The sequence below is a fragment of the Fulmarus glacialis genome, unplaced genomic scaffold (assembly GCF_000690835.1).
Source record: "Fulmarus glacialis isolate BGI_N327 unplaced genomic scaffold, ASM69083v1 scaffold9398, whole genome shotgun sequence".
Classification (NCBI taxonomy): domain Eukaryota; kingdom Metazoa; phylum Chordata; class Aves; order Procellariiformes; family Procellariidae; genus Fulmarus; species Fulmarus glacialis.
The window spans coordinates 1-14796 of NW_009226293.1; the positions used below are offsets into that span (position 1 = coordinate 1).

Genomic DNA, 14796 nt, shown 5'->3' on the forward strand with positions numbered 1-14796 from the left:
AAAAAAACCCACCAAGCTACTGGATCGACGATTTGCAGATCTCATGCAGAAGATGTTACAGTCCTATGTACCTACCTGATCATTTCAGACATGCATTCCCACAGGATCCCATCAGACACGGTATGCAGAGATGGCATATTTTCTTCCATTATAGTTATATCACAACCCCAAACAACATGTGTAAACCAGTCTCCCAACTTAGATACAGTCTATTATTTAGCAAACCCGTATTTCTACACAACACAGCTACATCAGCAGTTTTGCAGCTATACATAGCACTCGCAACACAAGCTTAGGTCAGCTTAGCATTTTAGATGTGCCAACATGTCTTTACTCAGTTTGGTTACTTGCACAGAGTTTCCTGTGTGCTCTGCATTCAGCTACTTTAGCCTATCAGAGTCACTACTGCCTAGAAAAAGTTTCCAAAAGTATCAAAATCCAAACCCACCCCTTGTACCACCAATAACAGGGCTGCTCTCTGGTTACCTGTTGAAGAGATGTACTTGGTGTCATGAATGCATCTGGAGTCATCAGCTTAGGTTTGGCATCATTTGAGAGAGAAAGGAAGTCTGCTGGTACAGGCAGATCAGCAATACGCCGCAGGTCTGGTTGAGAGCCATGCACCGATCCTTTTTCAGATCCCAGCCCTTCTGTGCTTAGATCAGCCATGTGGTCTGGAAAGGCTTCCAAGGGAGAAATACAAGCCAATTTACATGAACTTCCCCCAAAAGCTGAAGCTTTAATTCCACAAAGTATGAACTTAGGCCATTGCCTGCCATACTGGATTCCAAAAGAACATGCAAAAACCCTGCAACAACCTAATCAAAGCTAAGGGCCAGGCAAATCCCATGTCATGCTACATTTTGTGGGCTAAACAGTGGATGTTATCAGGCTTTGGTAATAAGAGATCCAAGCTTCCTTTCTTCCCTAAATGCAAGGCCAGTTTAACAGCCACATCCCAGAATGGTGAATGAACTGAAAGAGCATGCTACACACAGCCCAGTCCCCTCCTCTCCCAAAGTTCTGGTGTCACTGTAATCTCTTCCACCTGAGAAGAGACAAACGTCAAGTTTCTGGCCCAAGTGCCAAATCACCTAGGAAGGTGAACTCAAGTGTGCACAAAGCATTAGCACTCCCAGCCTAACATGTCCCCATGCTCCATACTCACACCAGGCTCTAATCAAGTGGCCTGCTTCAGAGCTAGTCCATATTCAGAACCCTTTATGCAATGACACCACTCTATTCTGTTACAAAGAGGCACCCAAAGCTGCTCTCCTGCTGCGCCCCTCTCCAACAACCTTTAAAGGCTCAGCAACACTGAAGATCGATTTAACACAAATGCTCACCAAATTCTTCATGAGAGCCATGGGAAGGCATGGATGCACTCATGTCAGGACTATGAAGAGGCTGGAATCTAATCTGCACATCCTGTAGGGCCCTGAAAAAAACCAGGCATCTCTGATTAGTTTATGAATCACCAAGAGAAGTCTAATGCTTAGAAGATTCCTCTTCACGTAACTGATTCCCTCGGAATAATACGCTTAGTGTTTTCTGCCCATGACAGAAGAAGCAGAAGCTGATTCTCATTCACCTGTGCCAACCAGTTCTGGCATCCAGTGTATTCAAAAGATGTTTCCCAGCACTTACACATGAGCACAACTCTTAAGTCTCTGCATACTCACGGCGACAAAAATACTAGCTTGCCACAGCACCATGCAGGGCTACTTCCTGGTAAGGCCATACTGAACACAGCACAGCTACAAGTTTCTACGGGTCCAAGTAGTTTTTGTTATGAGCAAAAGAAATTGGTAAGTTAAATTTCTATAGGTCAGTGCAGGATTAGGATGACCATAGACAGCTGCCCATGATAGCTGCTACACATACTCACTTGGTGTGCACACAGAAGAGTTTTATCAGCACGCCTGCTGCTGATTCAACAGCCCCAGCTCCCTGAGCACCTTCTGTAAACGAGACAAAAGTAAAATATGAAGTTGGATGGAAACTGCTGACCAACTACTAGAAAAAAATCATAGCAGATCAACCAGCAGCAGAGAGCCAGCATGATACAGCCTCATCACTTCTCCACTTCAGAGGTACATTCACCCTGTCAAGGGAAAAGTGTATCCTACGCTGCCTTTACTTTTCAGTGTGAGAGCAATCAAATTTGCTCTAATCCAGTCAAATAAGCCTCAAGGAAGAGAAAACAAAAGATACCTCACCAGGTAAAGAGGAGGAAGCCGAGGTCTGGAACTGCCAGCGATTTGTTCTGGCTGTTGAAGTGACTGGTTAGATATATTTTACGAGAGACACACTAGCTTATATCATAGAGAAGTTCAGACTAGGGCTTAGCCATCCTTCCTGGCTGTAAACACCTGTAGTTACGAAGAGCTCTGCAGTAACTTCCCATGAGCCAGCGCTGACAACATTCACTCAACACCTGTATCAGTCTCACTGCTAACAAAGCTAAGGAGGCTGAGTAGAAAAGATAAATCTAACTCCCCATAAAAAAATACATTAGGCATTCCTATACAAATTGTCCTAATTATCTGAGCACCAATCAGGGACCCGAAGCTTCAGCCCCAGCCTGCTCCTGACTTGCTACATGTATCTGTCATTTTTGCTTCTGCATTTCAGAGCAACGCCACTAATATTGACAGCAACATGAATTAAGTATAATTATATACAAGAGGTGGCATAGGGAAGCACATCATTCCTGGACTATCAGTACAGCTGTATCTTTCCAGCAGGAAATATGTTGATGTTGTTCAAAGCATCTTTCCAAATTTTACTAACACAAAGGTAGGAGAGCAGGAGCAAACGAACAGCGAAGAGAGGCAGTGATCAAGGAATGTCTACATGGGACAGTTCTCCACATGATTCACTATCACGTTCATTGTAGTAACAGACAGAAGAAGACATCTCATGTGTTTCTCCTCTAAAAAGAGAGTTATTTGTCCATTTCTGTAGCAAGAAGCTTTGTGGTTTGGGAATATGCCTTCCAGATGTGTTGGAGAAGAATCCCACCCTCTCCCTCAACTCGGACTGCGTACTGTCCTCACATCTGTCACAGCTCAGGCAGCACGATTCAGAAGCAACCAATTGGTTTCTCAGACCATGTGCTCACACCTCTGATGTTTAATTACACAGTTTACTCAGACAAACAGTCACAGAAATATATCTTGCCAGTTCTTCCAGGAACTCTTTTGCTCCTGTGAGCCCGCATCAAACCCTGCTGGAGGGAGACACAGCCCTAGGCTGCCAGAGGAAGTTGTCCCATGCATTCTGCTGGGGGCAACGACGCTATGCGATCGCAAAAGCACTTCGGCTCAGATAGCAAGCAGCTAACCTTGTACCTTAACCAGAGCGTCACTTGCGGTCACTTAAGCCCACACAGCCTTGGAATGTTTTTTTTAAATAACAGAAACACCTCAGCGAAGTTTCTGTATGGTAAGGGGCAATGGCTACAACCTGGGTTGGGAGGTTCAGGTTCAATAGTAAGAAATATTTCTTTAGGAAGGGGTGCAGCCCTGGAACAGGGCACCGGAGCAAAGACAGAAGTGTCGTGTTTGGGGGCCTTCAACATGCAACTAGATGAAGCCATAGGTGACCTGATCTGCCACCAGCAACAGTCCTGCTTCAAGCAGCAGCTTGGACCAGAGATCTCCAGAGATCCCTTGTAACCAACTCTACTGTGTTTCCCTCAAGTATTCTAGCTGCACAGGATGCATTTCATACAGACTAAGAGAAGAAGAGAGCCAGCCTTTCATGAGAAAGCCAGAATCAGTCAGGAAAGAAATCCTGATCTCACAGCAGCCAAATTCTCTTCATCACCTACCTACACTCAAGTTGTCATTTTCCTCTTCTGCTGGGAGCACTTCAGTGTGCCTTAACCGGCAGCGGCTCACTGCCTGGATGCCAAAGCTCAGGACTGGGTGGGTAAGGAGGAACTCGGAGATGGAGCTGAAGTAAGCTTTGCCCTCCTCTTGGTTCTGCATCAGCTCCATCACATACAAGACCTGGAAGAATCAGAAACAGTAAGTCACTAAGCTTTCAGAGCAGACCATGCGTACATGTGTGTGGACTACAGAGCCTAGCACCTGAATGAGATTTGGAACAATGGAAGTAACATGAGGAATAAAGCCTGGGCCATTTAAATTTGAAACAGAACACCCAAGGGAACCACAATAAGCACACTCCTATCTGAGTCAATGTCGATCAGGAACTCAATCCTACTGTGCCAGACAGAGGTGTCTCCAAATGAAAGCTTTACTTTAGAGTAAGAAATAATCCTTAAGGCTCCTCAGGATTAATCAGCTGAATTGTTACCATTTGTCATCTTACGGTGAAATAGCTGAGGCCAACCTCTCATTTTTAGCTACTAACATGCAAATCCTAGACCTAGGCAGCAGAATCAGTCACACAGATGGTCATTTCTCCTTCTGTTACCATTACCCACACAGCCAGCAATAAAATAAACCACCTACTTTTCTCTGCACATCGCTCAGTATCAGATATTCAGCGGAGAGGTCCAGGCATACTTTCAGGCTGGGAAGAATACTCATGGAGCTGAAGATGTCAGGAGAAAAGCTAGATCCACAAACAAGAGGTGGGGGGGGTGCAGAAAGCAAGGCAGATAAGCACAACCAGAACGACTGCTATGAAACTGCATCAGTTAAAAAAAAACCACAAAACATCTTAAGAAGTTTATGGCCATATTACAGTGCAACCACTGCTAGAACAAAAATATAACTGCAGAAATCAGTGCTGACTTCAACTAAGAGACCAGCAAGGAGATCACAGAACACGATCTAGATATAGATTCTGAATACTTAAATGAAAGATGACAGTTTGTCATTACTTAACATGTTCCACATTCATAGGAGGACAAGAGCCAATGCTACAGATTTAAAAACAAAAATCCACCAAACAAAAATAACCCTTCTATAGGTTTTGGACCTTCTGTAGTATGAGGTGGAAAAAGCAGCACTCAGCTGTATGCCATATTCTTCTCATTTTAAGAGGACAATTCAGAAGTGGCCTTACACGTGCATATGATCAGAGAGGCCATGATCCACCAGCAGAAAAGTAAAACCAAGTTGATAACTTGGTTACAAAATATACCAAAATATATAGCAAAATAACAAGTTGAGTGGAGGGATGGACTAAAGCGGAATTTTGAACTTCTGGACCTATATGGCTCAGCAAATAAGCTTTGTGTAACTGCTTAAGCTCTGTCAACATAGCAGCCTCTCATTATTTAAATCAGAAAAAAGCAATAAAAGGAAGAGATCCTAGATTGGTTATTGAATATCTAGTAGTTCTCAGGGAGTGCAATTTGGAATGCCTCTCCTCATGCTACAGGTATGTCTACGCTCTACAGACCAAAGTGAAGACAACAGGTCTTGGTAACACCAAGGAGACTGTATAAAGGGACCGACCTCCCCTGCATTGCCAAATGACCTGACAGTCTGTCACAGCCGTGATAGCTTTCAACAGATAGGTCAGATTGGCAAAGAAAGAGGCTCTAATAGGGGCTACTGGCTCCACTGGAGATAAAGAATAACCTTTGCAAAGTAAATATACCTGGAAATTGAGAGCTTTGTTACGATCCACTGCTCAAAGTAAATCCAACCCTTCAGGGGAGTCAGCATTTAACACCTACCGGACAGTTTGCAGACAAGTCCAAGACACAGTGCACCACATCTTCAGTTCTCTATTCTGATCTGCTCCTGTGATGAGAAATCGCCAGAAGGGAACCCTGCAGGCACAACAGAATTAAGTTCTCTTAAAGAAGATCTGGTCCTTCCCATAAGGACATTTCACAGAAAAGTTCCTCACAAGCTGCCCATAGCTGATTTTGCCCAATCACGTCTTAAAGCTCACAGAAAATCTCTGCTTCTGAGGCAGATTAGAAACCACTATAGCTCTCATAGCTCTCAAGAACCTTAAGGCCACAACTGACTGAAGAAAGAATAAAAAACCAAAACAAAACAGTTACTTTTTAATCAACTGCAGTAGAAATTTGGAGGGTAACAGGCCAGTTAAAACTGACCATACCACAAACCTGAAAGGACTCATCAGTTTAGACTCTTCATTGCTTTCATGGAATTGACACTAGAATTAAGGTCACTTCATACTGTGCTCCAGCGCCTTATTTATTTCTCCATCACTAGAAAACTGACTACAAAGAGGACAGGACTTGCTCCAGCCACAACGCTAATTTTTTACAAGTACCATACAGTTACAAGGAACCCTCCAAAGGTAGAGGTAAAAGACACTACTAAACTTTGCTAATCCAAGTACAGGATTGGGGACTTACTCTGGGTCTTGTTTTTTATGGTTGTCACAGAAAAGCAGGCAGGAAAGAGGCCTACCATCATGGGGTTTCCACTCATGAAGACACCTAAGAAAGAATCAGAAAAGATTGAGTGTGCAGGGAGTAGTAAATAAGGAATATATAAGGTGGGTGCTGAACACATTTCCCCTTGTCCAAAGACAGCATTAAGTCAGCAACCACCAAGGGTTATCAGCTCGTAGCTGTTTACAGGCTTATATAAAATAAGATCACAGCCCATGCAGTCATAGATTGTGGCCAAAAACCCAAAGAAATCATATGTTGGTATTTGGCGTGGTGACTTAACAAGGGCACAATACATAAAAGAAGTCAACATTGAGAAGAACAGCTCAGAGAAGCTTTCTGCATTTACAGGGACAGTGCAAAAGAGTTTGACTACAGCCTGTGCAAAGCACAGAACTCCAGCTTCCAGACACAGCTCTTTGCTTTTTCCCTAAGTTCACCAAACCTTGAGCGTACATGATATTCAGTGATACAACTCTTCTGCAACAAATTACTTTCTCAAGACATTATAAAGATACAGGGTGAATGTTTGTAATGACCACCATAGGTGATTCTGTAACAAGGAAATTCTCACAGAGAAAATGATGCTCTCTGTTCCAAGATCCTTAATTTTCTAACTCTCCGATTACCTTGGCTCATCTTGCCCCTCAATATAGATCTGCCAGAATTTGACAAAACCGTCATGGCTTGCTGTGGCCAACACGGTTCCATCTGGAGAAAGTGCTCCCTCGCTCAGGCACTAAACAGAGAGGGGGGAAAAAAATAAGACACAGAAAAGTGATTTTATCGCTCTTCAAGGAGAAAGAGTACTCTCTTCAAACAGAAATTTGACTAACAGTCTAATAGTACATGAGGTCAGAGTGATTTCTAACAGACATGTCACCAGGCAACTTAACTCTTCACAGAAGAATTGACAGGACACTTTTTTGTAATAATAATTAACAATCACCTTTTCCAGACAGCAAATTTAAGTACAATGGATTGTGCTGCTACTGTTCCCACTGTTACTTGAGTTATGAACAGAGCTCATTTTGTTTTGGGGTCTTCTGGCTTTCCACAGTCATTGTTTCACAATCATAACCGTTTCATCTAAGCTATACAATTACCTTGTCATCATCCTGCTCAAGCAGTGAAATTGCACTCTATGTTTCTTTTATATTCAAAATATCACCTATTAGATACTCAGCTGCAGTCCTGGTCCACTGTACTCACAGATATAACTATACTCATTAGGGAAATCGTAGAAGAATAAAGATGACATCGGGTTTAATTTTCCCCTTCTCATCCAGCAGTAAACCGCTGCAGTACTAAGTGTTCCATTTACCAGAAGATATAACAAAACAGTTGAAATACAGCCCAGGTTGTCAAACAGGCCCGTGGAAATACAGAAGAGTTTTTTCAAGAGCCATTTTCAAAGCGAATGACTACACATTCACCTTGGCTCTTCAAACAAAGGTTACTTACCAATAGTGTGTGTACATAGCCAGTAGGTTGTGGGTGACAGTGTGGATGGGTAAGAAACTGGGTTTTTTTACAGCCAACTGTCCTAAGAACTGCAGCTCCTGAGACACTATAACCCAAAGAAAACCTAAGTGATCTGTAGGAATCACCTACGTGATGGCAGTAAAGAAAGCAAAATAGGCTTATACCGTGCTGTGGCCTTTCACTACGATGAAGCCTTCTTTGATGCTAGGCACTTCCACCGGCCAGGAGCTGTTGTTTGTTCGGATTATGTCCAAATCCCACACCTCTGCCTGGAAAACAAACACATGGGCACGCAGGTTTACTTCTACAACTACTAGTCTGATCCAGTAGAGAATTTCTTATATCCTTATCTTACATCTTGACATACAAGCCCAATGGCAAGTATGTGACATAAACCTTCCCACTTCCACCCAATTTGGCCATTAGATGCTTTCCTGACACCCAGCTACACCTAAGTACATGGAACTGCTCTTGGCAGTTGTAGCTGTGGCTCACCAATCCCCCTCCCCTGGGAACTGGCTCAGCCTGAGCAGATGACTGATGCCTCTGGCCGTCCACATTGTTTCTAGCGGTCCCGCTATTTGATAGTGAGCAGAAGTTATCACTTTCCTTTCTCCTGAGCCCTGGAGAAAGGTCAGCATGACCTTTCCTTGGAAGAGAGGAATCCCACATTTCATATTATGGGAGGATCCCCAGCACAGACTAGACAGGAGCCTTTACTTCTCTAACCACATCGGTTCTTTCCTTCATTAGATTCTCTCCCTCTAATAAGGGACAACGTTTCAAAAGCAAGGTTTCCTTACTCTGTCCTCGTGCAACAACGCCAATGTCTGACTTCCCTCTTCACCGCTTTCCTCATTATCATCTGGGATGAAAGGGCACCAGATGATTCTTCGAGAGGTGTTCAACGGGGTATTGTCAGGTCGCTTGATGTTAACCAAGATCTCCTCTCTGATCACCACGGTTAAGAAACACAACATTCTGGCAGTGCTGACACTCAGCAATAACTTCTTCAGGCTTGGTCCTCTGGTAAATACTACTAAATCTCAAGATTTTTTGGATCATTGAGATTCAAAAAGAAATCAGATAAAAGGACTCTGCTAAGAAAGGTGGCAAGCTAGCATTTCTTCACTGGCAGAAGAGGTTAAGCTTACAAAAGCTAATAGTGTCATAATTTTCTTTTGCAGGCTGCAGACAGGGACAGGATAAGCACAACAGGAGCACACACACACATCTGAATGTGCAATCCACATGACTGCTAATGGACAGATTAAATGATTTCAGCTAGCATCGCAACACTACCACAGAAAGACAGAAAAGCTCCCACGTTGCCCCAGGCTGAGTGCTCTGGTCCGCCCCTACAAATCAGATCTTGAACAACTACAACCACCTTTGCTCCAGTTACTTCTGAAATGATGGTATACAATTAAAATTAAGAAGCCCCAACCTAAGAAGACATATCCCACGGGCTGACGTGCTTCCCAAAAGCACTGAGCAGTCACTCCTAGCAATTAAAAGGAAGAGATTTAGGGCAATTAATCAAACACTAAAAATAAATTTCAGAACCAGAAAAAGAAGAGGGATGATAGGTTTGGAAGGAAGATAGTGAGTGGGAGGGAAGTACTACATCCTCTTCCCCAGAAAAATAACTCGGGAAAAGAGCTAGAACCAGACAAACGTGAGCAAAAAGCTTTGTCACATGGTCACGATGACACTGTTCAGGTGTAAGGCCAGCTAGTACAGACTGACACTTCTCAGTGATTACTTTTGCCTGGACCAGAAGGACCACTGAGGTGTCACTCCTAGAATTTCAAGTTACATGCAATTTCACATAACGAGTGTGCTGAATACAGGCACAGGTTGATTGATTCGATACTCTGGAAGGGGCAGAACTATTGACCTTCCCCCTGCAAGCTGCTATTCTGAAAAGGCTATGAAATAAGTTGCAATTTTGAGGCTGCATTCACATCTAACTATTACACAAAGACTGTTATGAGGCATATTTTGACAAGATACTGGATTTTTTCTTTATCCATGGCCAGGCGCCAGACAAAAAGGTTGCCGGCCTCATCCAGGCACGCCAGCTGGTTGGAGTTGAGATGAGCAAAAGCCAGGTCTGCCACACCGCCTGTGAATCCTTTCAGCAAGGTCCGCTCAGCAGTGCTGACGCTCAACACTCGCACCATAGCGGAGCCATTACTGGCAGCTGCAGGAAAGACAGAGGGAGAAATCATCATTTACCTGTACTGCTTCCCCACAGGACTGCCTTCGTTTCCAGCCATCGGCTTGCCATTCCCAGCACCCATCCTGCCATCAGCTGTCACTGGCAACACACTGAAAACCCGTATCAATAGGTACCATGTTAACAAGCCCCTTCAAGACCCAGGATACAGGCACGAAGATTCACTGCACTTTTCAGCTTTGGTGCAGAAGACTGGAACGGCAGCATCAAGAAAGAGTTTGCTTGCCTTGAAAGGGGCAGCTTAATTCCCCTGTATCTTCCACAATTTCTTGAGCACCTCAAATTCTAAGTTGCTCTACTTAAAAAGTCAACAGAAGTTGACTTCTCATGATTCCCGGGATTATTCTCATGAAAGATGCCTTCATTAAATGTAAGGCCTAAATCTTTATCCCGAGCTCATGACAAAGCTACCAAACCTCCAAGACTGACCTCCAGTGACAGTGAATTAATTTTAGCTGCAATTTCATTTTCAGTAAGTGGAGAGAAGGAGTCACTGAGAGGCAGGTAGCTCAAACATACTCTTCTGTAAGGAGAACGTAAAAAGCATAAACACTCACCTGGCAAAAAGTACTGCTTTTTGGCTTGCATGACTGAAAAGAACATGCACATACCAAGCAAAGTTTCCAACTTCCCCATTTCAGACAAACATCACTATAAAGCAGGCAGTCTTATGGAGACCCTATTGTTTCCACTTCTTGGTGCCCAAGCCAGCCCTACCAGACCACTCAGCTTTCCATAGTGTTACTGCACCCAAGCTTTAATACTTTAAAAAAGGGTGAGACACCCTAAAGCTGCTCTAAAATAACCTCAGCTAGGAAAAAAAAAAAAATCACAAAAGTGGAGTAGTAGATTTCATAAAAGGCCAGACAAACTGATGGGTGTTAGAACTAAGAAGAAAGGGAAGAGCCCCAAACACTGTGTGCTTATTTGAGAGCAGAAAGAGACATTGCAGATGACTAAGTGTTCATTTGTTTCATATATGTTGTGAAACAACCTTTCCCTGCATTGTTCTGCTTTTCTCTCCCTTCCTACCGCAAAATACACTGCATCTGCTTTGCTCTTTGGCTCCTCTAAATTTAGCCTTAAACTCAACTCTAAATTTATGCAAGCAAATCCATCGCAAACATTTATCTGCTCAAATTACCACGGAGCTGTTTCTGTGCTTAGCTACAGACAAGCTTGTTTACTGCAGAAATATTTAATTAGAGGAGTAATCTGAACATCAGCTTACTGCCCAGTGAAACCAATGTAATCCTTCAACTTTTCCTCCATCCCCACTGAGTCCTTCTCCTTCTTTTATTTCTAGCTTCAGAAAAGCTTTCCTTCTCAGTGGAAACTCTCCTACACCACCAACTCTTCCCTCCCCTCTAGCTCCAGCTTCACTTATACTCCCACTACAACAGCACCCTGATCTTGGTATTCCAAGAAGTGTTTCAATTGTTGCCATTCACCTTCCTCTGATGCAAGCTTTGCCTCTTTAGAGATACACAGAGCAAAAGAATACAAATCACATCCAAGACAAGAAGGTATCTCACCTCTAATGGCATAAGCCAGGTAAGAGTTGGAAACAGCTATCAGATTGCCATAATAGTACTTCTGCTCCCAGTCATATCTAGCGACAGGCTGTATTTTCACCTGCCCAAGAGAAAGAAAGCAAAATATGAGAAGTGTCTGGAATTAACTTTTTCCTGGAACAAACTTGCCAAAGATACGATTTCCTCCAGGGAAGATCTGTAATGCTTAATAGGAAACTACTAGAAGCAGCAGCTGGTAGGAAGTATTGCACATTGAATACCAGGCAGCAGAGCCCTGAACCTTCAAAGCTCTGGAGGTTGATGAGTATTTCCTTCCATTGCAAGAAGGAATGCAACTCACTGAATTTGTCACATTGCAGAACAACACTCTACCCTGCAACTACAGCAAAGCAGCCTTCACCTCTTTGTTAGCACTGTGTCTGGATTCCCAGTTCTCAGAAACTTTTTCGAAATATAGAAACACATTTGCTACATGGGCACTTGCTTTTTAGTTTTAATATTGCTTTCCAAGAAACTGAAAGTCCTGGTCTTATTTGATAAGCATTGTCTCTGCGAGCAAAGAATTAGGAAATACTACAGAAACTATGTCAGTGATCCTCCCTTTCATTTTTATCTTCAGTATTATCTATGAAAACAATGATAACATAGTACAGTATTCATTTACAATCTCTGTGGTCCCTTAATTCACTGCACATCAAGAAACAAAATGATATAATATGAAAAAGTGCTGAGAGGACCAAGACCAGAGTTCTCTCTCCTAGTTATTAGCATTTGTTCTCAGCATGTCTTAGTACTCTGCTACAGCACTAGTTCTAATCTCAGCATATTGGTTCTTCTGCAGCTCTGATCTGCTGGGTGGAGCCCTCAGCAGGACTGAGGCTAGCAAGCTATCAAGAGCAACCCTCCCTCCTAGTGAAGACCTTCCAGTGAAGAAACAAAAAGCTTGTCTGTGAAGGAAGGGCACTTTCCCAGGAACCTACCGCTTAGATCATGGACTTATTCCTGAAAATTAGATATTAACTTGGCCAGACTCTGGAATAACAGTAACAATCAGCTACAAGATACCGCTCCAATTTCCCCCCCACCTTGTTAAACTCTTTCACAAACTTCTACCTACTTACAAGCTCCTATAACACAGGAAAGAAGATAGTAATTGCTGTTTAAAATATTCAGGCATGAGCTGATGTAACTAAAAAAAGAGACAGAACTATGCTTTCTCTTGCTCCTTACCTTGTTACTCCCTCTGGCCTTACTGGTGATGCTGGAATCACTGCTGGCCACTATCTCCACATCTTTTGCTGATATCACTACACAAGTGGAGCTGTCATCACCAGATAGGCAGCTTTTAAGAAAAACAAAGGGGAAAAAAAAAAATCAGACAGGACTCACAGGAAGAGAACAGAGGTCAGATATTTACTATTCATAATTTTAACATCAATGCAGAAGGAGTATCTGTGCATCTAGCAGGTTTGAACTGAAAACAGAAACTACTTTCAGTTAAGAGTCTCCCTTCCCCATGCGTCACAGGTTTGAGAGCACCAAATACCTGGTTTGTTCAGCTTAAAAACCTCCAGTCTCTTCTCAGAGTCCATTAGTCTATTTGACTTCAGCACAGGACTACATTTCGTTAAAGTAGCCTTGACTAGTGCCCAACATTGGAAGGTGCAAAGAGACCAAAGCCAACCAGTTGAACCTCATCAACAACAATGCACACTGCTCATGGTTCTCACAGCATCCTCTCTCAAAACTATGACCACAGAACCCAACCAAAAGCTATTTACATGAGCTCTAATGTTGAGAGTCAGCACATGAAGCCAAGCATTACACTAATTAGACTGATGTGGATTTGTATTATTACTCCCACGACAAATCCGAAGTATTCTATACGCATATGTTCTCTTGCACATAAGCAGTAAAAGCACATGTACTGTCCAAAACACACTGATGTATACGCACAACTCAACAAAGAGTTAGGTAGAAATCTAGCTCAGGATCATTTGTCCTGTTTTAAGTTATGTGGAGGTATAAGGTCCCTGAAAGAGTCCAGCTGAAGGTCTACATGAGAACACTAAGTTCCACCCAGAGCCCTGCTAATCTACCTCTGTCCTGACTTGCAACATCCGCCATGCGACCAGTCCTGCTCCCCTTCTCCCTGAACAGCTCTGCTGATATTCTTCAGTTCCTGAGCAGCAGGGATGGCACACTCCATGCATCAGCATCACAAAAGCTACAAAAGCTCTGAGCAATAGCATGGACTCACAACTGCCACCTGAACTCAACGTAAAACTCACTGTCAGATTCCCAGCATGCTTGTCCAGGCTCACCGTAACTAATTTTTAACTGTTTTCTATTCACGCTCAGCCTTTCTTTAACAAAACTTACATGACTTGCTTCTCTTGCAGGGCTCCCAGAGAAATGCTGCGATGCACTGGCTTAGCCAAAGAAGGTCCATCTCCGGCCACGATGGGATCAGGCACCAGCAGTCCATTCAGGTCTCCGTTATACGAATTTGACTGTCTCTGGTTCTCATTCACTGAACCTAGGGAAAAGCATGACCATCCGTGCACAATATCCATTTAAAAGAAATAACATTGCATGAAATACACTATCTCCAGATGTTTTTTGTCAGGTTCTACTGGTCTATCATGTAGAATTGGTTGGGAAAAGTATTCTTCTCCAAAAAGGATGTGTAAGAGACCTTCCACATAAGAAATCTATCTCCACACAAAAGAGTGAAGTCGTAGCTCTTTTCTTACACAAGCAATCCCAGCAGACCAGAAAAACACCAAAGAACAGGTACAAGGAACTTAAAGGTTCAAGGAGCAAATACTCTTGGATGAAAAAGACTAAGCTGGTAATTCAGATTTACTGAATCAAGTGCCAGACCAAAGGGTTCTTGAAGGGCCATTTCTAACCCTCCTGCCTGCAGAGAGATCTCTGAAGTCCAGCAGTAGAGTGGTTAGCCGCAACATTTGGGGTTGGCTGGAAATAATACATTTGTTACCTTCCAAAACTGGCTTCTGACTGAGACCTGACCTCAAAGTCCAGGTGTCCGAGTAACTTGGCTATGAAACTGTGCAGCTGTGCCTACGGGATTCCCATATTTTTGCCTTGGTCAGCTAGTCACATAGAAGTTTACAGCACTCAAGTTTTGTGTAAAGCAACCATTTGTTCAG

The 14796-nt window shown here is 43.2% G+C and overlaps 1 protein-coding gene across 1 annotated transcript; it reads right to left on the reverse strand.

Moving 5' to 3' along the window:
- Positions 1 to 486: 486 nt before the first annotated feature.
- Positions 487 to 14159, reverse strand: LOC104080385 (enhancer of mRNA-decapping protein 4-like; the record flags this gene model as incomplete). The annotated part of the gene is made up of 14 exons (XM_009582761.1): positions 487 to 683; positions 1347 to 1438; positions 1889 to 1961; positions 3836 to 4016; positions 4485 to 4587; positions 5663 to 5758; positions 6320 to 6403; positions 6988 to 7097; positions 8008 to 8112; positions 8647 to 8794; positions 9860 to 10049; positions 11621 to 11720; positions 12851 to 12962; positions 14003 to 14159. Coding segments are annotated over 14 exons (1748 nt in total), but the record flags the coding sequence as incomplete, so codon positions are not given.
- Between the last annotated feature and the right edge of the window lie 637 nt (positions 14160 to 14796).